The 24,874-nt window shown below is 34.6% G+C and overlaps 1 protein-coding gene across 6 annotated transcripts in view; it reads right to left on the bottom strand.

Annotated features, from left to right (window-relative positions):
* LOC136036894 (pseudouridine-5'-phosphatase-like) overlaps nt 1–22,583 on the bottom strand; it is a 46,458-nt gene extending 23,875 nt beyond the window's left edge. For 2 of the 6 annotated variants that reach the window (XM_065719263.1, XM_065719265.1), the window contains exon 1: nt 22,428–22,583. In XM_065719263.1, the coding sequence (XP_065575335.1) occupies nt 22,428–22,497 (70 nt within the window). In that variant the 5' untranslated portion in view covers nt 22,498–22,583. Of the gene's footprint in view, nt 1–22,068; nt 22,264–22,427 lie in introns of those variants that run through there. The other 4 variants (XM_065719267.1, XM_065719264.1, XM_065719266.1 and 1 more) reach the window with 3 other exon arrangements.
* Between the last annotated feature and the right edge of the window lie 2,291 nt (nt 22,584–24,874).

Here is a 24,874-nt window from a genome sequence, read left to right as displayed (position 1 = left end):
TTACGTAGTTAAAAACATATATTTATATCTATCACTATTCACAGGTGGGACACAGGGACACAACTACAATGGCGCGTAACTAATATGGCGCGTAACTAATATGGCGCGTAACGACTTACGCGCGCAGGGGGGCTTGGGGGGCGCGAAGCGCCACACCAACTAGGTGTTGGGGTGGCACGAAGCGCCACCCCAACAGCTAGTCTTTAATACTTGTCTTCCGATGTTAGAGCATAAAGCCTTAATAATGCGCATAGCTTATTTATGGACATCAAAATTAACGTGTCAAAGACATATTACCAAGTAAATATACAAAGGTGATAAGGAACACAATACATTAGCCGTTTATCTTACGTTAAATTATGTAGAAACCATAGAACAAGGCTAAAAATCGAAAGATCTAGAATTACTTGAAGTATCAAGGACAGTGAAAATTAAATTGTAGTTTTGAAAAATTTAGTCGAAACTTAAACTGCCAAATATGTTATAAAGATTTAAAAAAAAGCAGGAATTTAATTCTAATAAAAATACTTTTCTATGCACTTGGGTAGTTTCTGGTGGCAGTGAGCACCAAAATTAAAGAAAAAAGCATAAAAAACTGGTAAAAATAAAGCTAAAAAAAGGACCAAACAGCGCAAGAAGCTGACCTTTCCTTTGAAAGTGTAGCTGTCCTTATGAATCAAAAGATTGTCAATGCTAGAATTTTTGCCGACGAGAACATTGTCAACTGGACCGAACCAATTGTCATTGAAAATGGATTAAACAGCGCAAGAAGTTGACCTTTCTTTTGAAGGTGTAGGTGTCTTTGGGAATATCCTTTGAAGGTGTAGTTGTCGATGTTCAAATTCTTATGGACGAGAACATTGTCATCAAAAAGCGATCAAATTGTCATTGAAAATAGACCAAATAGCATAGGAAGGTGACCTTTCCTTGGAAGGTGCTGTTGTCTTTGGGAATCAAAAGATTGTCAATGTTCGAATTTCTACGGACGAGAACATTGTCATCAAAAAGCGATCCAATCGTCATTGAAAATATACTAAACAGAGTAGGAAGGTGACCTTTCCTTTGAAGGTGCAGTTGTCTGCACCATTAAATTTTGAGAACCGAACTTTAAAATTTCGAAGTTTCTGATGAGTAGTTTAAGTTTCAAAAGACAACTTAAGGCTACTGGCTATTCAAAGCTGAAAATTAATAAAATCAGATATTCTTTCCTATTTATTGCGACGGTAAGAAGACCATTTTGACTGAAACAATCACACATTTTAGAAATCACAGTGGCAGCAGGTAGTGCTAAGCGATACCGGATATCAATATATTGCACCAAATATCGATATAGAATATCGAAAGGTAAATATCAATATCGAAAACAATATCATTTCAGCTTTTTCTAGTATCTACCGATGGACTTCCAGAAGAAAAGATCCTACATGAAAATTATTTCGCAAATCCCAAGAAGAAGAATAATGTATTCAATTCACTGACAGCATGCAAAGCTGTATCCATAATTTGGCATAACCTGTATCAAACTACGTTTACTGAGGACTTTCAAATGTTACTGAGAACCTCTGAAAGGCTTGGCTAGATAAACTCCTTCTAGGCGTATAGGCCTTATTCAGGTCACCCTCGTCACGATTGCCACATACCTCAGTCCGCGTTTTAAGAAATTGTATATTACCTCTGACGATCTTCTCTAAATTGAGAGTAAAATATCAAGAGACATTGATTTGGCCTTACTGGATTCTGTATCAACAGGTGAAAGTTTCAAGACAATCCCAGTGATTCAACCGTTATAGAATCAAGCCGTTTTGTGGGTATTATATGACAAAGTTTCAGGAGTCAATTCAAGGCAAGCTTCTGTCAGCAGCTAAATCTGTCACGGCTTTCCAGATTTTCAGTAAGGAGTCCTTAGTTCCAAGAAAATCTTATCGACTCAGTTGTGAAAGTCTTGTAATACGGGTGTCAGAAATACCTATACGAAGACGTCATAAAATTAATTTCCATGCATCGGAGAACTTTAGTGTAAGGGTTTCTAGATTCCATCTGCCAAAATGTGAAATTTCATAATTTCTGCCAGAAGGAAAAAATTACGGTTTATCTACTCTATTTTTGTTTTTGTCATGGTGATCGTATCGAACCACTGGTCATGTAAAATCAGGAGAGGGCTTGCTCGAACGGATATTACATTTCTGGTTAATACTATCTCTGTTAGTGGTGTTTTCTTTTTATTACAAGTTTATTTGATTATCCATTGTACTTTCTATCGTTTTGGATCTAATTTATTCATTAATCAAACTTTTGCTCAACTTTGGCTTACCGCCAGCTATTTGTATTTCTTTTAAAAACTTCTTTATTGAACAACATTTTTTTTAAATTATTTTCAATTCGTCTTTGATAAACTTTACTTTTATTCTATTATTTAATAAAAATAAATATTTATGAACTTTCTTTCTGCACACAAATTCATATTTTGGCTTGCTGCTTATATTTCGCGCAATAGTTTGCAACAAATTTTAATAATAGTTAAGCAATAGAATTTTGGATGGATGGATAGAGGGAATATCATTGAAATAAATGGATTGAAAATTTGCATAATTTCTGGCCTCCTAAATGGATGAAGCCATACTGACCCAATCATGTTACAACCTTGAATATAGACCAATATCGAATGACAACTTCATTTCAAGTATTTTATTTAATATATTTGATTAAGAAATACTATTAAAAATGATTTTAACTTTAGTTACGAAGGAAACGACTTAAAACATACAAAGAAAATATTAGAGTCACAAAAAGAAAGGGGTATTGACCTAACCAAAGGGAACTATGTGAACACTACTACTGCATCTACTAAAACTACTCCTGCTGCTTGAATTGCCACTACTATAATTACAAAGAACATGTTTACCTTCCATGTCTAACGGTCTTAAATAAGATTTTTACCCGCACTTTCCGACCAATTTACTAGTCGGAAAAATAATTTTTGTTTTTACAGGAATTTTTTTTTACTGCATATACCAGTTTAAGAGTTGAAGAAATATTTCGGAGGATAGGGTTTCCGACGCGTTAACCCTCTCCCTGTGGATAACGTCATCTATGACACCAGCTAGCAGTCTTTCTTTATTATAGGTAGCATAAAGCACCACCTCGCATTCAAAAAATTGAATAAGAAATGTTTCAGCAAAAACGTGGTAAAATTCTGTCCAAGACTAATCATCAGATAGTTGGCGGAGGCATGGTTAAAAAAAAGACCCTCCTTCCAGTTGTATAAAAGGTACCGGAGCAAACAGTTCAGATGCAGAGAACCATGTAACAAAAGCAAAGAGCTTATATGGCACTTGTGACGAGGTTGGAACCTAAAATTAGACTTGGTACTAGAGTTATCGATTTTGCTGTTCTTTGTCCAAGAGTAAGGCCGAGTTTGTAGATGGGTTTTGTAGCTTACATTTCGAAGCAGGGGGGGGGGGGGTAAATTAAGGGAAAAACAAAAAATTAGTAAATAGTTAATGTGATAGGCGTCCGATCGGAATTGAAAATGGGGCATCTAAGATACGAGATCTTTCTATACACCAAGTTTCATTAAGATCTGATCACCCATTCGTAAGATTTTTCAATTTTCACGATTTCCTCTCCCACAAGCTCCCCAGATGGTCAAATAGGACAAATGACTGTTCTCAAGTCAATTTCTGCAGGTCCCTGACACACCTGCCAATTTGCATCGTCCTAACACGTCAAAAGGCACTCACCAAAGCACTAGAAATCCCTCCAAACCCCCCAAAGAGACCGGATCCGATCCGGTTATACAATCACGTAACTAGAACTTGTTTTTATTCTCCAACTCGCCAAAGCACTAGACATCCCCGCAATTCCTCCAAAGAAATCGGATCCGTCAATCCCGTATCTAGATCTTGTGCATATTCTTCCCATCAAGTTTCATCCCGATCTCTCCACTCTAAGCGTTTTCCAGGATTTCCGGTTTCCAATATTTATATTTCCCCCCTTTACCCTCCAATGTCCTTGGATCCAATCCGGATTGAAAATGGAGCATCTGAGTCATGAGATCTTTCTATATATCAAGTTTCATTAAGATCCGATCATCCATTTGTAAGATAAACATACCTCAATTTTCACGATTTCCCCTCCCTTCAGCCCCCCCCCCCCGATAGTCAAATCAGGGAAACGACTGTTATCAAGTCAATTTGTACAGGTCCCTGACACGCCTACCAATCTTCGTCGTTTCAGCACGTCCAGAAGCACCAAATTAGCGAAAGCACTAGAAATCCACCCCAACTCCCCCAAAGAGAGCATATCCGGTCCGTTTGTGCCAATCACGTTTCTTGGACTTGTGCTTATCCTTCCCACCAAGTTTCATCCCAATCTCTCCACTCTAAGTGTTTTCCAAGATTTCCGATTTCACCCTCCAACTCTCCCCAACGTCACAGGATCCGGTCGGGATTCAAATAAGAGTTCTGAGACACGAGGTCCTTCTATATATCAGATCTCATTAAGATCCAATCACCCGTTCGTAAGTTAAAAATACCACGTTCTTTCTAATTTTTCCAAATTACCCCCCCCCCCCCTCCCATAATGTCACCGGATCCAGTCGGGATTTAAACGAAGAGTTCTGAGACACGAGGTCCTTTCAGATATAAAATTTCATTAGGATCCGATCACCCGTTCGTAAGTTAAAAATACTTCATTTTTTCTAATTTTTCCGAATTAACCGTCCTTCCACCCCCCCCCCACAGATTGTCGAATCAGGGAAGCAACTATTTCTAATATAATCTAGTCCGGTCCCTGATACGCCTGCCAACTTTAATCGTCCTAACTTATTTGGAAATGCCCGAACTAGCAAAACCGGGACCGACGGACAGAAATTGCGATCGCTATATGGCACTTGGCGGACGGGCAAGTGCCATTAAAATAAATTCTGTCATAGAAAAAGACAGTTTAATGGAAAAAATAAATCGTCGACAACCGAGACGAAGTCACAGTTACCAATGTGTATGTCCCACCGTGCAGAAGAGGTGCAAACTACAAAAAGGATAAGTAATATTCTGGTCCAATTAGGACCAATTAGCTGCCAATTAGGCAGCCAAGAGGGCCGGATGGAACCAAAGGTTTAAAAAAAAAAAGTATTTCCAAAACTTCTACCAAACAGATGATGGCGTTGATGACAGGGGCATGTCTTCAGAGCGAAATTCTGTGGGATGAATTAGTTCCAATTAAATTTTCTGTTCTTTAATTTCTGTTAAAGTGTTTTTAATAAACGTAAAAGGAACCCTAAAGTTGTAAATTATACAAATAATAATTGGTAGAAACAGTGAGACTCATAAGAGTTAGAAAATCAGAAGCTTCTCAGTAAAACTAAAGTCAGTTGGTTTTTGCCTAGGGTTAGCCTCATAGAAGTGGCAATAATTCCAAATCGTTCCTAAGATATTGCTGTTACGCCCTTCTGACAATCAGTATACAGATGCCGTGTTATGATAAAGTTTACCTCCCTCTCCCCCCAAAAAAAATCCCTTGAAAATTTCACCATCATATCCTTAGGCATAGTAGTAATAGTATCTTTTGGTCAGTTGAACATCCATCTCATCAAGTCCTCGAAGTTTTAACTTAATGCAATTAGCCATTGCTATGACATTTCTGATATGGCCTTTTGATAGCCTATTAGTTCATATACTTCTTGAGATTTTCATCTCAATGCTCTTAGCCCTACTAGTAGTTGCAATAGGAAGAGTAGCTGAAGTGGCAATAGTAACAGCGTACACAACTTGCCTTTTAGTTTGATGATCTTCCCTTCTAAATTTTCCCTGAAAGTTACAACTTAATACGAAATTCAATTGTTTAGATACGCTCTTTTGACAACGTACAAACACGAAGTGTCTTTAGATAAAGTTCAAATTTCCTCTCATAGTTGTAATTTTTTCCGTGGGAGGGAAGTAAACGGGGGTGGACTTGCCAAGGGAAGCTATACGTGGGGGAATTTAACAGAAATCTTGAATCCATGGGTGAAATGTGAGCCAGAATCAGGAAGTATCTTCAAATAATTGGTTGCAGTGTGGTACAAAGCTGAGCCAAGATAGCTTTCTTCTAGCGGTGAGCAGGATGAGAGTGGAAGGACCTCAAATTCGAAAAAACGAAGAAGAAATGTTTCAGCAAAAAAAAGGCAAAATTCTGTCTAAGGCTCATCATCAGATAGTTGTTGGAGGCGTGGTTCAAACCCTAGCTCAGAAAATGATCCTCCTTCCAGCAATATAATAATGATTGGTAGAAAAAGTGAGACTCATAAAAGTTAGAAGATTAGATGTCAGTTACCTGAGCGAAGCAAGCTTCTCGTTAAAACTAAAGTCAGTTCTTTGGTGCCTAGGTTGGGCCCCTTAAAAGTGGCGACAAATTCAAATTGTTCCAAAGACATTGCTGTTACGCTCTTTTGACAATATGCATACAGATGACTTGTTGTGATTAAGTTTATCTCCCCCCCCCCAAAAAAAAATCCCTTGAAAATTTCACCTTCATACCCTTATGCATAGTTGTAATAGTGTAATAGTATCTTTTGGTCAGTTGAACATCCCTCTCATCCAGTCCTTGGAGTTTAAATTAACACAGTTAACCATTGCAATGACATTTCTGATGTCTTTTTGATAGCCTATTTTTTCATATACTTCTTGAAATTTTCGTTTTAATGCTCTTAGCCCTACGAGCAGTTACAATAGAAAGAATAGTTGAAGTGGTACTAGTAATAGCATGCACATCTTGCCTTTTAGTTAGATAATATTCCCTTTTAAATATTTTCTGAAAGTTTCAACTTAATACTAAATCAATTCTTGAGATACGTTCTTTTGACAATGTACATAGGCTACACGTAGCGTCTTTAGATTTAGTTCAAATTTCTCCTAATAGTTGTGTTTCTGTGGGAGAGATCCCTCATGGGAGAAATTTACACAGAAAAAACTTTCTATTAAGATATAGGAAGGGAGAAATTTCCAGGAACTTTTTTTTAATGGAGGAAGAATTTCTGGCATGATTTAAAACAACAATTAGAAATTAAAAGCAAGTCTGTTTTTCAAAAGATAGTAGGCTCAAAAGAATTTCCCTGGCGGAATTGTCCGCAAGAATTTTTCTTCGGGGGATTTTCAGCAGGGATAAAATTTTCTGGGAATCGGCACCTTATACAAGAGGAGCTTTCCAAGGAGGAACTTCCTTGGAAGCGTTTTTTTGCATGGAGAGGCATTATTTGAAAAACGATCAGAAATTGAATAAAAAACTAATTTTTCAACTAAAAGTAAGGAGGTACACTCAAACTACAACGAACAGAAATTATTCCATATATGAGGGAATCCTCCTTCTCAATACCTCACTCTTTATACTAATTTAAAATTTCTGTCCCAATTATTTAACAACACTTCCTGAAACAAAGAGTCGTTTAATTAGAGCAATAAGATTTTTAAATTACAAAAAGAAACCTTGAATTGAAGAGTGAGGTATTGAGGGGGGGGGGGGTTATCTTCCTCATATATGGAATATTTTTTTATTTTTTTAATGTCACTCCTTACTTTCAGTTGAAAAAAAAAAACTAATTTTGTATTTATTTAGTCAATGAAAAGAAGAATCAATTTTCATGGAAAATCACTGACATGTTGATGATTTTGACTAGCCAAGAATATCCAGTAGTTTATTTTTCTTTATCTTGATCCCAAGTAATTCCAAATGAAGGTTTTTGTTATATTCATTCATGTAATGGAAGTGTTTTTGCACTATTGAAAAGTTGGAAAAAATTATGCAAATTATTCTCAAATTACAATTTTTGCTTTTGAATTTTGGCATAGCCACAAAATAATCTGAGCAAAAAATAGATCAGAAATATCGATTATCGAATATCTAAAGTAAAAATACCAAAATATTATACATAGCAGGGTGCCATATACTGCATGCACTTTGCATAATATTGGGTGAAAACCAACCCAAAGTATTTTTTTTAATGGGTACTAGCCTTTACCGTCTTGAACTTAATAAGAATCCATTCAGCCTAATCCAGTTACCCTGTGAATTATGTAGATGAAAGGAACATATCCACTTCTTGATTTAAATATATGGAACAGGGGAGGAGTAATTTTAATAAGCAGTTGAATCATATGAAAGCTAGGCTACGAAAGAAACGTATCACTCATGCTGTAATTCAGCGCTTAATTAGCAGCCATTTCTATCACACATTCAACTCCTCCCCCCCCCCAAAAAATAATTCTGACATTACATAAAACTAGACAAACTTTACATTAAAAAGTTAAGTTTTTTCTAAGCAAATCTACAGAAGAATTGAGGACAAAGAAAAATGTTGGTCATCATACCCTTTTCTCAGTTCAGACTAAAAAGATTCTAAAGATTTAGGAAAGTAATGCGAAAACATTCCAAATTCTAAGATTTTGAAGATATTTCCTAACTTTATCAAAACAAACTTGTGACAAAATGATTATCATATTTACTATTACTTCTACTACTAACAACAACTCACCATAGCACCAAGCCAACTAAGGCCAACGCAGCTACGCAGGCTCCTCCTCCATTCCAATCTTAACAAACCATCCCCCTTTACACCCTCCCAAGAAGTGCCTATTTCACTTAAATCTTCTTTATGACATCTGCACACCCCAACCGCAAACAACCATCTTTCTGTTCAGCCCGAGATGGTTGGCTAAAAAGAACAATATTTGGCAATCTGCCATCCTTCATCCACAGAAAGTGCCTTAGCCCTATCAAGCTCTCTCTCATTACAACCCTATCAAGCTCTCTCTCATTACAACCCTAGAATGGGGGATTGAACCACACTCTTCGTACAGCCAACTGTTGACTAAAAGGCAGACATCACTAGTAGAGTAATATATAAAAAAACAGATGAAACAAATAAAAAAGAATACACAGAACAAAAAATAGTTGCACAATAGTGTATTGGTTGGTTATGTTATAATGGATACAAATGAGTTGAATATGTTTCCAGAGAGGTAGGAGCAAGAGAAAGTTGCAAAATCAGAAAAAGCAAAAACATTTTGTACATTTATTAATACGTAATAAGAGGATCCAAAATACAGTGATTGTGCATGTGATGTAACCATCATTAAAAACAACTGGACTCAAATTTACCACCTGTACAAAGCTTTTAAAGACACAACCGCACCCAAATGCTTTTAAAACTTCTGCTAGCAAAGTCATCAACCAATGAAATATATGCCAACTTAATGTCATAACCAATAGTTAGCAAAAGATGCACCATACCAGAGGAAATCTTTACAGTCTTCTCAAATAGCTTTATGAGCCAAGGTTATTTCCTTTATGATTGAAAACAAGAAACTCAGTTTTAATCTCATTGAAAAGAAGGCCAATTTTGTCATATAAACCTTTCAGCAGCAAAATTATCAAGATGGGAAAAGAATTACTTAAACTCAGGATATCATCATCATAATTCAATATCAACACATCTAGACCATGATAGAGAAAACTAAATTTAACCACCTATTGAGCTTCAACTAAACCATTGTCATATAAAGCTGGAGAAGAGATAGCTCCTTAATGGATTTCTCCTTGGCCTGAGATTACATTCAAGGAAATTTTGTCCCACTTGGTAAACTAATATTACTCTTCACTTATAAGTTGTCTGCACTAATTATATAAAGTAAAAACTACTGACTTATTAATACCATGGTTACATGCATTCAACAGCACCTGGCTATGAAGACCCAAGTCAAATGCTTGACTTACATATAAACTATAGACTTGCCAGTCCCCACACACTACAGAAGAATTTTACAACTAAGGTGATGCACATACTCTTTACTAAAGTCCTTTTTGAACCCCAACTGGTTGCTGGGTAAATAACACACTTGGTTTATCTCATCAGTACCCAACATTTCAAGAATTTTATTAAAGGACATGAACTAGAGTAATCAACCTCTGCAAGCTGCACTGAGATGAATAAACAACATCATACTGCTATTCATGAGACGTAACCACAAATTTATTGTCTCACTTTGAGTTTTTCTGTTCTACTTTTTGCACGTAATCACAGATGGGGGAGAAGGAGATTAGAATATCTAAACTTTCAGTAGGCTCAAAAAGCCTGTTTATGCTGACGATTGGGTGCATGAAACCCATCTTTCTTTGATGGGCTGGAATAGCAAAAACTGGATTGCTTATTACTTCTATCATTGTATACAGATTTCTAAACCTATGAGGAGTTGAGTTTAATATGAGCACTTCAACAATGTTCACTTGATAAAGAGATGAATAAGTTGTAAATTTGTGTTTTGTATATAATCTGATTTCATTCACAGTACATACTGTCGTCATACCACAGCTGAATGAAAACCATGACTGTCAACAGGCATTTTTTTTTTACATTACTGAATTGCAAAAACAATGATTGAGGCTGAATTTGATTATAACTTACAGGAATAGTGGCTTTTCTAGGGTCTGCTTACCCAGGCACAGTACTTTTTACTTTTCAGTTGAAGCTTTTACCTGTTTTCTGAATTTAGTGTGTATCATTTTCTCGATGTGAAAAGGTTCTATTTGCAATGTATTTCTAGTTTCCCCTTAAAGATATCCAACAAAGGGGCTTTAACTGACAATATAGTAGACTATCCTAATCATTCACACTGACAGGAATGATGCTTTAGAATTGGTATGACCTGTTTCTTTTTTAAACTTTGGTGAAGAGTCCTCAGGTTGAAACAGTTGAAAGATGAAAATACTACACAATGTATCTTTTAACCCTGATTCTATGTATAGTAATTAGTAACCTGACAAGCATACCCCAGTTGCCTTCTAAACATGGCACGGTATAGCCCTTGGCTATATATCGTAATTTGGTTATCAAAAGGACCTATCACCATAATTGTAGATTTTCAGAAGTGGAGGAAACACCTGAAAACTTTTTCATTTTCCACTTTTTTTATTTATATTAGAGCTTCGACCCCATTAGGCAGGAGGTATAACCTATATGTAATCAGTATAATAAGCACATTTTGGATCTGTGTTAAAAGACACATTCAGTGTAAAAGACAAGATAGACTCAATGGCAATTTAAAATAGAAAATTTCTGAAAGCAACAAAGCACGATTTTGCTATTTTGTATTTGAGAAGGCAGCATTAACAGGACTGTTAGATTATAATATTTAATATACCACCTTTTGAGCAACTTGGCGCAAAGAGATGGAGTAAGTTGGAGTACAGAAATAAAATGTCTCTAGACAGAACTGACCATTCAATACTCCCACTATCATAAAATTTTACAGGGTCTCCTTAAATTGTCTCCCAAAAAGTTAGAATCTTTGGAATCTAGTAGAGATCAATGTGAATGGCCAAATATCTGACCCGGTAAAAATTAATAAGGGACTTCGGCAAGGTGCCATATTGTCTCCTAGTATATTTAAATGCGTGCTTGCATCGTGCCTGCGTCCCCTTAGAAGTTCTGTTTTTTACGGTAATACTGGTTTGTCTTCTAATGCATATGCAGATGACGTTCTTCTTGTTGCCCGGACTCGCCGTGGATTGCTTTCTAATTTTACTATATTAACCAATGAACTATCTAAGATTGGACTGTCAGTTAATGCGTCTAGATGCGAGTTTATTTGTTTTGATAGCCCTTATGCGGTTGCTCCATTCGTTACTGGGACTGCAGTTCTACCATGTTCTTCTTTAGTTAGTTGGCTTGGTCTGTGTTTCGGCCCAACACTTTCCACTACCTGTTCATCCCTAGTGAATCAAGCCGTGAAAAACCTACGCGTCGCTTACGGAAAAATATCCCCAAACAAAAGCCGTTACAACCGCAACGGTTTGTGCATGATTTATAACACTTATTGCGCCCCTGTGCTTTTGTTTTTATCAGGCATGGCTCATCTGTTTCGTAAGAAAGATCGACATACTCTACGTACGGCTTATTTCAGATATTGCAAATTCCTCCTCCGGCTTCCTAGATGGCACCGAAACAAAAAAATAATTGCTCGATTTGGTTTAATAGATGTGCCTTCTCGGATTCGGTCTTCCAGTGATGATTTATGTAATAAGACTATCAACTTCATTCACGTTTATGACCCTCTGCAGCCTTTTTTCCATATTGATACTGGTTAATAAGTCGATGTTGTCTTTTGTTAGTTTGAATTTTTTTTTTATTCTTCGCAGTTTATCGTTTTTGTTTTTGTTTATTTATAATATTCCGTACTTTGTGTTTTTTATACTTTTACGGGTAATAAAGTTCATTCATTCATTCAATGTCTAGCGGTTGGAATCTAGCCTTATACATTTTCTTCGACTATATCAGGGTGGGGGGAAAAGTGTATGTTTACAAGTGTATTAATCATTATGTTAGGAAAGAGCATTTACCCCAATTTCATTTATGAAATCTTGTATATGTTCACCCCTTCTACTCTATCTCTAACTGATGCCACTAAAATTGAAGTCGACACAAATTGAAATTTCTACATAGAAGGTCTTTAGCATGGAATTTAAACTGTCTGTTTTGGGGAGATTATAGGTTGGATATACAGCCTTAAGACTAGTGTTGTAAATGGTAAAATTGGGTGTTTACTATAATTTTACAACCCTATAAAACTGGTATTTTAACTAATTTACATATTTCACTGACATTTCTTATGCCGTCTAGTAGTTATTATCATACAAAACAACCCGAAGATTGGGGACACAGGTTTAGATATGGTATTGTTATTGTGATTTTTACTGGAGACACAGCAAGGCAAAAAAGAAATATAATTGTTAATTGCATATTAATTTTGTTGTACAGTCTTTATCATGGAGTGATAAATTGGTAATTGACCAACCATTCTCTTACAGCATATTACCTTATTTAGACTTTCGCTTATTCCCTTTTAATGAACAGTTTAAGTAAACTTTCCACTAAAAAAAAATACAGAAAGCAATATCATTTGGTCACTGAGTCTGTAGAAATTTTACCCAGTCTAAAGCCTAGAACACACATAGCTTGTTTTGATTTGATAAATTGAAAACAATTTACAAAGAAAATGGCACTAATTCGAGCTTGAAAATTTTTAAGTTTTTGGTGCAAGTTTAGAAAACAGTGCCAAATTTCAACGTGATAATAATAAAAATAAATCGTCAATTGTTTCCTTTTCTTCAACCTGAAATTATGAAAAAATGAAAAATTTAATTAAAATTTTATAATAATAAAAGAATTAAAAATTATAATATAAGAACTAAATCAAACAGTTCGTGGTAACGAACTGTAGTAAGGAGCGACCCGGCTCAATAGTAACCAAAACTCTAAAAAATGGAATTTTGATACCAATAGCTACATCAAAGGAATCGCATTTTAATGCTGGTTTTAAATATATAAGTTTCATCAAGTTTAGTCTTACCCATCAAAAGTTACGAGCCTAAGAAAATTTGCGTTATTTTAGAAAATAGGGGGAAACACCCCCTAAAAGTCATAGAATCTTAACGAAAATCACACCATCAGATTCAGCGTATCAGAGAACCCTATTGTAGAAGTTTCCAGCTCCTATCTACAAAAATGTGGAATTTTGCATTTTTTGCCAGAAGGCAGATCACGGATGCGTGTTTATTTGTTTTTGTTTTTTTCCCAGGGGTGATCGTATCGACCCAGTTGTCCTAGAATGTTGCAAGAGGGCTCATTCTAACGACAATTAAAAGTTCTAGTGCCCTTTTTAAGTGACCAAAAATTGGAGGGCACCTAGGCCCCCTCCCACGCTAATTATTTTCCTAAAGTCAACGGATCAAAATTCTGAGATAGCCATTTTATTCAGCGTAGTCGAAAAACTTTATAACTATGTCTTTGGGGACGACTTACTCCCCCACAGTCCCCATGGGAGGGGCAACGAGTTACAAACTTTGACCTGTGCTTACATATAGTAATGGTTATTGGGAAGTATACAGACGTTTTCAGGAGGATTTTTTTGGTTGGGGGAGGGGTTGAGAAGAGGGGGATACGCTGGGGGAACTTTCCATCGAGAATTTGTCAGGGGTTTCATTTGTGATTCAGGGGTCATTCTTAATAAATTGGGGTAAAATTTAACCTTTAGTGTAAAGAGCGAGGTACTGACGATGGGGCGAATCCCCTCATATATGTAATAAAAACAAGAGAATACAAAAGTTCTTTACGTAAGCTAATTTATAAGATACGTAAATCTTTTACCAATAAAAAGATTCGTAAAAAATTAAAAGTTCTAGTTGCCTTTTTAATTAACCAAAAAATCGGAGGGCAACTAGGCTTCGTCCCCCGCTCTTTTTTTCTCAAAATCATTCGATCAAAATTATGAGAAAGCCATTTAGCCAAAAAAAAAAAAAAAAAATGCAAATTTCGTTTTGATTATTCCTCTGCAGAGAGCCAAAATCAAAACATGCATTGATTCAAAAACGTTCAGAAATTAAATAAAAAAAAAAGTTTTTTTAACTGAAAGTAAGGAGCGACATTAAAACTTAAAACGCACAGAAATTACTTCGTATATGAAAGAGGCTGCTTCCTCATCAACGCCCCGCTCTTTACGCTAAAGTTTTTTACTGTTTTAAAAAGAAGAATTGAGAGAAAGAGTCAGACTTTAGCGTAAAGAGCAGGGCGTTGATGAGGAAGCAGCCTCTTTCATATACGAAGTAATTTATGTGCGTTTTAAGTTTTAATGTCGCTCCTTACTTTCAGTTAAAAAAAACTTGTTTTTTTATGTAATAACAAGATGAGATCAATCATGCAACCATTGCTAAGCTGCAGTTGACAAATGGTGTCCATGTCCATTTTTAGTTCTGAGAATCTTGTGCAAAAGGGATTTTTTTTGTACTGCTATTGTTTGCCCACACATCTGTAGAAATGTCTACTTAGAAATGCCTATGATTTTCTAGGCTGAAGGCCCAAGAGAATTGGCGTTTTTTACTGAGTATTTTCTTGCAATTGCTACTCTATATACATACATTTCCAGTCAAAATGTTCAACTTAATACAAGGTTTGATGATGACAGGTTAGGTTAGAATAGATTAGGTTTGGTGAGGCGGAGTTTGCTTAGGTTTTTAGCCCATATCTGATATTTAGAACTAAATTTAACCTAGTCTAATCCAATATAACCCAACCTAACCTAGACTAACATTATTGAACCTAACTTTAACTTTTACCATCATATTGTACATAAGACTAAAAAACCTGACTTGCAAAGCTAATTGAATCTAAGAATAGAAAAAGGAATTTCAAACCATTCATTGGTGAACATCCACATTAACCAAAATTTAATTTATAGAGAGGGTCCTGTAAACGAAAATTTAAATGGACCCCATACCTAGTTGATCCAGGTGTGGATAGAAAAAACCGCTTAGTAAATAAAACGTTGATGACAACAATGTAGCTGTCTATTGTTAAAACAAAATGAAGGACAAAACATATTATGTTTATTAATAACTACTCCAAGAGGGAAACAGAATAAAATGGAAAAAGACACACTCTGTTATTTTTTGAACTGCTGATGAATGAGTGTGTTTGCAGTGGGTATATCACAAAAAGGGACTTAATTGGAAGTCAAAAATGATTTTTTTTTTTTTTTTTCCTAGGAAAGAAGACCAATAAAAAAGCTAGATAATTTAATTAAGGAGTGTCCAGAAATGAAAGTATTGATTCATGGCATGAACACCTCTTTTTGGAATTAAGCTCTTGCTAATAATTGGTAAAGGATTATAGTCTCTTCCTAACCTATAGCCAGTACTTTGATAATAATTAACTCAGTGACCAAAAGGATTAGAATTTGAATAAGCAGATTATTTGCTATTTGAGTGAGAATTCCCTTGGGATTTTCATTGATATTTTCATGATTAGTTACCTATATTATCACAGTAGAATCTATTATTGAATATGTGATGGAAGAACTGGTTTATTCACTAATACTGAACAATGTGCAAAGCAATCTATTTAATGGTATTGATAATGACAAAATTAAAAAATAAAGAATTGACTTTTTTGCCAATATAAATAAAGTGAAGGATGCAAGAACTAAACTTTGGGAAATGTGTGCCCCCTATGGGACTACCCTGTGAGAAAGAGTTCTAATGCTATTTCAAGCCACTTTAATGACATTATTTCGCTCCTAATAGCTAGAGATAGGAATGATGACTGTGAGCCAACTTTTGTGATTAAGCTTCACACCAAAGTACCATGCCTTCTGGCAAATGCTTATTTTTTGCTATTTGTCAAAATCTACCAGCTGAATCAGACTGTTGTTGTTATGTCTTCAGTCCTTGATAACTACCAGCTTCAATATCCAAAACTCCCCTGTCTGTTTCAACTACTGACACCCATGCAACCATAGTTGTTTCAAATATACCCATAGACTTTTCTGATCCCCTGAAGCAGAAAACAGTTATTGATAAGGTCAAGAGTCATGAATTAGCACGCAGTGTCAAGCCACTAAAAGACAAATGGCATATAAACATAGAGAAATCAGCTAGTGAGAATTTTTGTGTTTCTTTGCATGAAAAAATGACTGGTACTGCTACTAAAGTGATTTCTGAGCGTTTTTGTTTTGTTTTGAATAATACAAGGTGTACCAACCAAAGTCAACACTGATATACTGTCTGTTCAAAAAGGCTTTAAAGATGGAAAGAGACTTGGGTCATCTCTGTCTCTAAAACTCAAGTTTGAAGACTCTTATTCTCACTAATTGTTTTTTAAAGTAAGGGATAAAGCTTGGCTATGAATTCTTTTGGGTCTATAAATACAAAGAACTGCCAAAATGCTATTTTAAATGTCACTCCCCCAACCACTTTCAATACACTTGTCTGGTTGATATTCCCTCAATTGTGCCCATTGTGCTGGAGCACACATTTCTACAAGAGATAAACCATACATTGCCCCCCCCCCCCTAGATCTGATAACTGCAATAAAAACCACCCTCCTTACAGCTTAGTTTTTCTTGTTATGCAAGATACTAAAATACTAAAAAAGATACTAAAAAAGGACCCCAATCTACATCAATGACTTTTCAATTTTCTGTGATATCCTACAATGTTAATAGGAGTAAGGACAAAGACTTTTTCATTGATGAATTATGCAGCCAATACGATCTAGTTTGTTTGCAAGAGCAGTTTTTGATTTCAGCTAGCCTTAATTTTTAGTACCAAAGTCCAAAACACATAGCATTTTTTACCTCTACCAAGGTAGCTTGTGGCCATCCATCAGAAGGTTCTTTGCTTCTTGGGGTTGCATGCTTCTTTGAGCGTAATGCACCTTTCCCCACCCCTGTCCTTTGTCATCGTGATGAATTCTTCTTAGCAATCCATGTTGGATCAACTATTCTGATCAACTCATATTTTTGCATGATAATGGATCTAACTGTTCAATTACAATTTTTGCAAAGGCTTCTGCTTCTCTGAGAAAATTAATTAAAATGCTTAGTGCCTTGATCTCTAAATTACATAGTGATTGGTGATCTTAATAAAAATAGCAATACTGACTGTGTTAGAAAGGATTATGTTCTTGATTGTGTCCTGCTATACTAAATCATTCCTAAATCTCTAGCCTTCACCTATATTCATCACTCTGGAAGTGCTACTGACATTGACCATGTTGTGTCCTCTTCATCTATTTATTCTTTAATTGTAACAGTCCATGATGATGATCATGTTATTGACAACCTACCACTATCTGTGATATTTTGCTTCTCTTTGTTCCAAAGAATTTTAAATTCAAAAAGAAATCAAAATGGTTTTCAAAGTACAATTGGAAAAAAAACAGATATCTTGTTATACACATCAATGCTTACATTTCTTCTATATCTTATATATGTACCTTATCTTTTATTGCAGCTTAAATATGTCAGATCTGACAGAGTTTCTGAGCTAAAATCGTATTATCAAGAAATAGCATCTTTTTTTAAAGAAGCTGAATGTAGAGCTATTTTGTTAGAATCAGCAGATCCCAATTTAAAGACTGTAAAAAACATAGCTAAATTCTGGCTTCAAGTTTGGAACAATTGTGGCTGTCCATAATCAGGGTCTATTGTGGATTTAAAATAAAAACTAGAGCAGATTGCAAGAAGTAGCTTAGGTCAGTAAAGTACCATGGTATGGATTTCCCTGTGAATAAACGTGAATGGCATAAAGAGATTAATTCTGAAAAGCTTGAAATGATTATTCTTGTAGTGACGCCATACAACCATCTATCTGGCAGAAGCATTATTCTTCAATTTTGTCTATTGTTAACTATTCTGTATGTGCCATGTATTCTCATTTCATTACAATTTTTTATCCATATTTCACAGTGACATGCAATTCCCATTACATAATCTGCTGTATGTAGTGGTATTAAGAATTTACGATCTGACTCTATTGATATAGATGGGATATGTAAAGTTCATCTTTTGCAAAGATGCCCTTCATTTTTTTTTTCATTTACAGTTACTTTTTCAGATGTGTATATGCACATCTAGTGTTCCAGAGAGTTTCCTGTGTGGTACTACAAGTTCAATATTAAAATGGGGAAAATCTCCTGCCAATTGTTCTTCCTACCAGTCCGTTACTATTTCTTGCAATATAAGTAAATTCAATTCTTCTCCCTAATAGGACTAATGAAGGAGAGAACCAGTTGGATTTTCAGCCTGGGGCGGTTTGTCAACATCCTCATCATATTTTAGCATCTCTTCTTCCAGATAATAATTCTAAGAATAAAGGAATTTATATTTGGGCTTTAGATCTTTCCAAAGCATTTGACAGTGTAATCTATTCCAAGCTTGTTTTATTCCCTTTATATTTCAGGCGTTAATTTTTCATTTATTCTGCTTGTGTAGTATTGATATTCTAGCTCTTTCCTTAGTTTGAAATCTTCTCCAACTACTACTATTAAAAGTTAGAAGAGGCATAAGACAAGGTGGCGTTTTGTCACCTACACTTTCCAAAATTGTTATTTCTGGTATGCTTGTGAAAAAAATCCTCTATGTATTTATCTGATTTTTCAGATGTTTCTTATCTGGCTTAGGCTGATGATTTGCTCCTAATTAGTCAGACTAGGACTGATCTTTCCAAAATGATATCTTCTGTTTCCATGGCTTTTTCTGGGATTGACCTTTCATTGAATAAAGAGAAGTGCGAGTGTTTATCTTTTGCTTCAATTTCTTCATCTCCTCTTAATTGCAACAATTTCTCTATTCTGTCTGTTGATTCTTTGTGGTGGTTGGACATAATCCTTACTAATAATCTTTCCAATTTTCATCAGCACAATGTTTATGACGTTTCTAAACGAATACAATTTGGATATAAGAATTTGTCCCAATCAAGGGAAATATGATAAACAGGCAATGCCAAAACTTGACTCTACATTCTGTGATCAATCATTCCTTCATACAGCAGAATTTACCCCATCCTGAGGAAAATTGATTTAAAATAATCATGAGTAGTTATTTCAGGTACTGTAAGTTTCTTCTTTACATTCCTCCATGGACACAACTGGATTAAAATTGGTAAATAAGGTGTATATGATGTAACATTAAAGTTGGAAATGCTATACAGAAAGCTCTCAGGTTTCTCCACATAATCATCTTAAAAAAAAATTCTACAGTTATCTTTTGTTGGTTGACCAGTGTGTGTTTATTTAATTTTTTGTGTTTATTTAATGTAAAAAATTTACTATAGTCATTATTTTTGTTTTTTGTGTTTTGCCTTTTTTGTATGTTTTGCATTTTTTGTGTGTATTTATTTGTTCTTACTTGACATTTTAATACTTTTATAATGTTTTTTTGGGTAAGAAATAAATTATTTTTATTATTTATCAAAGAAGAAGTTTGAAGTGTCAAGGAATTGGGCCAAGATTAGCTCCTGTCTTTGACCCTAAGCAAATCAACACTTTTGTTGTAAATAATAAAATTAGTGGTGTTCAAATTTATGTGCCCAAAGCTAAACAGTATTTACACAAGACTTGAGTACACTTAAGCTCAGAAGATTTCTACCTATTGGTTTTCAAAATAGGGGTATTACCTTTTTAAGCCTAGGAGACTAAAAATCTTAAAAAAAAATTCAGTAATAGTTGAAAAAAAAACTCAACTGGTCTTCTAGCTACAGGGCAACCCTAACAGAAAATTTACCCTATATTTCCAAAGGAATAACTTATTTTGCCAAATTTACTGACATGGTTATTGTTTTACAATAATTCTACAATAGTACTTAGTATATAAATAAAACTAAAAGAAAAATGCTAAAACAATGAATGTTTGCCTTTTAATATACAACATATTTATATTAATCAGTTTATCATAGCTCTGTTATTGGATAGCCCCCATCAAACAATAAGTTCAATACAGGATGTGCAGATTATTATTTTTAGTTCCATGTTCAAAATGTTTTTGGGTTCTCTCAAAACCCATGTTAAACCATGCTGGTCTTGTGCACTACAATTTAGAAGAACCAATATTTAACACACTTAAAACTTGTAAGATGAAAATACTTTGAAGTGTGGCTGGGTTAAACATGGAGAACTAAAAACAATTTTTGTTCAATCCCCTTCAAACCCAGTGCCTAAAAACACAAATCATATTTCTTTCTACTGTTAGCCTATTCATATCTTTTGACTCATTTAAAATAGTATTTTTTATTAAATATTCAATCTGTCACTCAAATTTGTTGTATATTCAGGATATACCTTATGCTTGACCATTACAGGGAGTAGAAGCAAAAAAAAAATTTCTGACAGAAACGAATTTTATATTTAGAATCAGGATGAAAATCTGAGGTTAAGTTCTATTTAAGGACCTTTTTCCTATCTTGGAAAGTAGTTGAGCTAGCTGAAAGAAACCCTTAAGTCAGCATTCAGAGAATTGATCCTTTTGCTTCTCAAGATGCCCTATATGCTCTGAGCAATTATTTTTAACAGCTTGTTTTTATATAGGGTAAAATTCTAGTTTATTGACTTTTGGCTACCTCAAAAAGGGGTTAGGTTAGTAAAATGAAACTTTCAGGGATGGGTCTACAGGCTAAAGTATACCCAGGGAAGGTCTTTTGAAGGACCCAGCTCCACACCCTTTCTCTCTAGAGGGCCCTGAAATTTGCCTATATGACATGTGGGCAAATTTCTGACTAAATTTTGACAAAACAACATTTTACCTTAATTTTCTGTTACCAGTTGCTTTTTCTCTGCCTTTAGTTCTGAAAAATACAATTCCTGTTATTTGAGTAGAATTATGACCCATATCAATGTTTTTTTTCAAAAGTTAGGAAATCTTTAAAACCTTATAAATTGGGATTGAGCAAAGTTGTGAAGCTAAAAACAATTTTGTTGTACTTCATTCAAGCAGAAGATCTATTTTGCAAGGTTTCAATTTTATAACACACATATTTTTAAAGGTCATCAAAGGTCAGGGCCCTCTAGAGGGAGAAGGAGTGGAGAGAGATAGCCAAAAGTCAATAAACCAGAATTTTATCTAATATAGTTTATATATAGTAGCCTATATACTTTTATAGTATTTTTACAGCTTGTTTTATTTGTTATTATATAGCTCAACACAACTATATGCCCCTTGAAATTCTTACATTTTGAAAGCATATATTTTTGAAAGAGATTCTCTTTGCATTTGCATAATGTATTCTCAATTTCATTCCCTTGGCAAATATTCATATTTAACCAATTAAAAGATATGATTATTAACTGCTGAACATAAACAAACTTGTCTCATCTAAATTTGTCAAACTGCTCTACACAATAAATATGCAATACTGAAATTATTGCAGACAACAGGCAAATAATCTAAAAAAGCATGGAGTAGTCACAGGGTTAATAATCTCCAGAGAAGGTATTTTGAAACACCAACTTGTACTAGTCCTTCTTCAAAAGGACACTAGCCTTATTTCCACAGCTTAACTACCATAGGCTACTTTCCAAGATAGCAAGAGCCCCCAAATAGAATTTTATCTCCCAATTGTCAGCAAACAAAAAACTTAACCTATCAGTGAAGATTAACTTGTATTTCCAGGGCAAAAACTATGATTATCTTTGCAAAATAAATTGTCAGAAAACAACTCCATTAAACTACAGTACAAAAGAGCATAAAACAAGGAAAATAATAGTACTACCTTTATTTTGCAATGGTTCTGTATATAGCCCAGGGATATACCAGACCATTAAGGTATGTGACAGTGAATTGTCACAAATACAACTTGCACAATAAAACCATAAAATTAGCAATCTAACAATGCCTCTCTTTTTGATTTAAAATATTTTTTTGCAAAACCATTACTCTACAGCTTTACAAATCTGGGAGGGGTTGCTTACTATTGATGTTTTATTTATCTCAACACCACCTAGCCTAATTTAACAAGAGAAGATTATAGGCTAGTATAAAATTCCAGTGAAGATTCAAAAAATTAATTACAATTCTAGCAATGAATTATAGATTAAATTATCAGAGCTTTAAAACAAAGTGAACAGTCACCTAATAGCAATCCATCCATGTCAAAAAGAACATGAGTGACAGGCTTAAATTGCATATCTTTTTTGGTCATTCCCTCACTAAAACCAAAGCCTAGAATAAATAGATAAAATCAGTTTTTAACAGATGACTCTTTACGGAAGGTATGAAGAGTATTTGCCCGATATTTTTTCCGCCGTTCAAACAAAAACTGTCAAGTTCAGAGAGAATTTCTCTAAAAACTAATATTTTTTTGAAAAGTTTTGGAGAAATGGAAGCATAATTTTCAAAAACATGATAAGGCAGCAAAATTGGCATGCTGAAATTTCAAGACCACTAAAATTTATTGACAAAACTTTTTATTAAATTGAAAACAAAATTTCTGGAAGAAGTTGCACTGAGAAACTGTTTCGTCTATTCTGCCTCGAAGTAAAAATTGACTGAATAATGAATATTGACTAAAACAACACTAAAGCAACCTAGTGATCATTCAGTTTGTAGTATAAAACTATAGGTAAAGAGCAATGCGGATCAACAGTAACCAAAACTCTAAGAAACAGAGTCTTGATAACAATCATTACAACAAAAGAATCAAATTTTGATGTTCATACAAAATATGTAAAATTCAGCATATTGAATGGTATTTATCAAAAGTTACGAGCCTGAAAAAATTCGCTGAGTTTCAAAAAGGGGGAAACCAAAAACATCATGCGACATTGATGAAAACCATTCCATCAAATTGATCGTACAAGAGAACCATAATTCAGAGGTTTCAAGTCCCTATATACAAAATGGGGAATGTTTCATTTTTTGTCAGAAAAAAGATCACAGGTGCCTGTTTGTTTGTTGTTTTTTTCCCAAAGGTGATCATGTTAAACCAGTGATCGTAGAAGATCGAGAATGGGCTCAGTCAATCAGAAATAAAAATATCCAGTGCTATTTCTAAGTTACCAAAAAATTGGAGGGCAGCTAGCCCTTTTCCCAACTTTATTTTTTCCCCTAGTCACCCGATCAAAATTTCGATAAAGCCGTTTTGTTAAACATAGTCGAAAAATCTAATAACTCTGTCAATCAAGATGATTTAACCCCGCAGTCCTCAGGGAAAGGGCTACAAGTAATGAGCTTTGCCCTTTGTTTATATATAGCATTTTTATTGGGAAGTATACAGACATTTTAAGGGGGATTTATCTGTTTTGGGGTCGGGGTGTACGTCGGAGAACCTTATTATGGAGCAAATTTTCCATGGGGAAAGGGAATTTTCCATGGGGGGCGAGCCAAATTTCCTAGCACAATTGAAAAAAAAAACGATTAGAAACTATATTAAAAAAAAGTTATTTCAACTGAAATTAAGGAGCAACATGAAAACCCTCTCTTGAATATCTTGCTCTTTACGCTAAAGTCTTTTTAGTACTTTTAAAACAACTGTTTATTCTAATTAAATGCCATAAGTGATTCAGGAGTCATTTTTAAAGAATTGGGAAAAAGTTTGAACTTTAGGGCTAAGAGCAAGGATTGACGAAGATTCAACTTCTCTCGTATACGTAATAATTTCTGTTCATTTTAATGTTTAGTGTTGCTCCTTACTTTCAGTTGAAAACTTTTTTTTTTATTTAATTACTTATGGCACAGAACAACTGAGTGGTATAAACGCGTATGACCTATTGGTCGAACGAGTCAATCCCCAAATAACAACAGCATTCTGACATAAGCAACACATTCATAATCAGTCTCTTATTTCCAATCGTGAACGTTTTTTGAATTTGCCAATTGAAAATACTTGTGAATTGTTAGCATATATTTATTGTAAGCTAACAATTCTGTTTAAGCTTTGCTAATAGCCAGTTTCAGTTAACATTGTTAACTAACAATTAGATGGTGTAAAACAAAACTAGGTTGCACTTGTCAAAGACAAAAGTAAATTATCTCTGTAAACTTTGGCATTAACTCAGCTGTAGTAGTAAAAGTGAAGTGCCATGATCTTTATTTTCATTACCGTTCGACTCAACTGTTTCATTTGGAGCAAGTTTGTGGTGCTTTGCTTCTATATTCACTTCAAGATTAAAAAAAATAGTGTCAACAACCGTAAAAATAATTTTTAAATTTGGGAAAACTGAGTTTTCTTCAAATTTAGACCGTGCCAAAAAAGTAATTATTCTAAAGAATTTAATTGCGCCAATTCACTTTAAAAAAGTATTTAAGAGTTTTTAGAACAAAAAAAAAAAAAAAAAAAAAAATACATACCTAAACCTGCAATGTTTTTTTTATTTACCTCAATTGCTACAATCAAAGAAGAGGAAAAGCCAAGGATGTATTGTTTCTATAAGAGAGGCTTCTATTAGATTCAAAAGATACATAAGACTATATTTTGTCAGCGTAAAGCGATAACCCTTTATCTGGTCAAATTTTTGACACAGTTCTACTCGTAAAAAATTCTGTGTCTTAAGGTGCGTATAACCTTTGCTATTGACTAA

The sequence above is a fragment of the Artemia franciscana genome, chromosome 16 (genome assembly GCF_032884065.1).
Source record: "Artemia franciscana chromosome 16, ASM3288406v1, whole genome shotgun sequence".
In the NCBI taxonomy this organism is placed as follows: Eukaryota; Metazoa; Arthropoda; class Branchiopoda; order Anostraca; family Artemiidae; genus Artemia; species Artemia franciscana.
The sequence above is the reverse complement of the archived record's forward strand: the minus strand, read 5'-3'. Positions and strand labels throughout refer to the sequence as shown.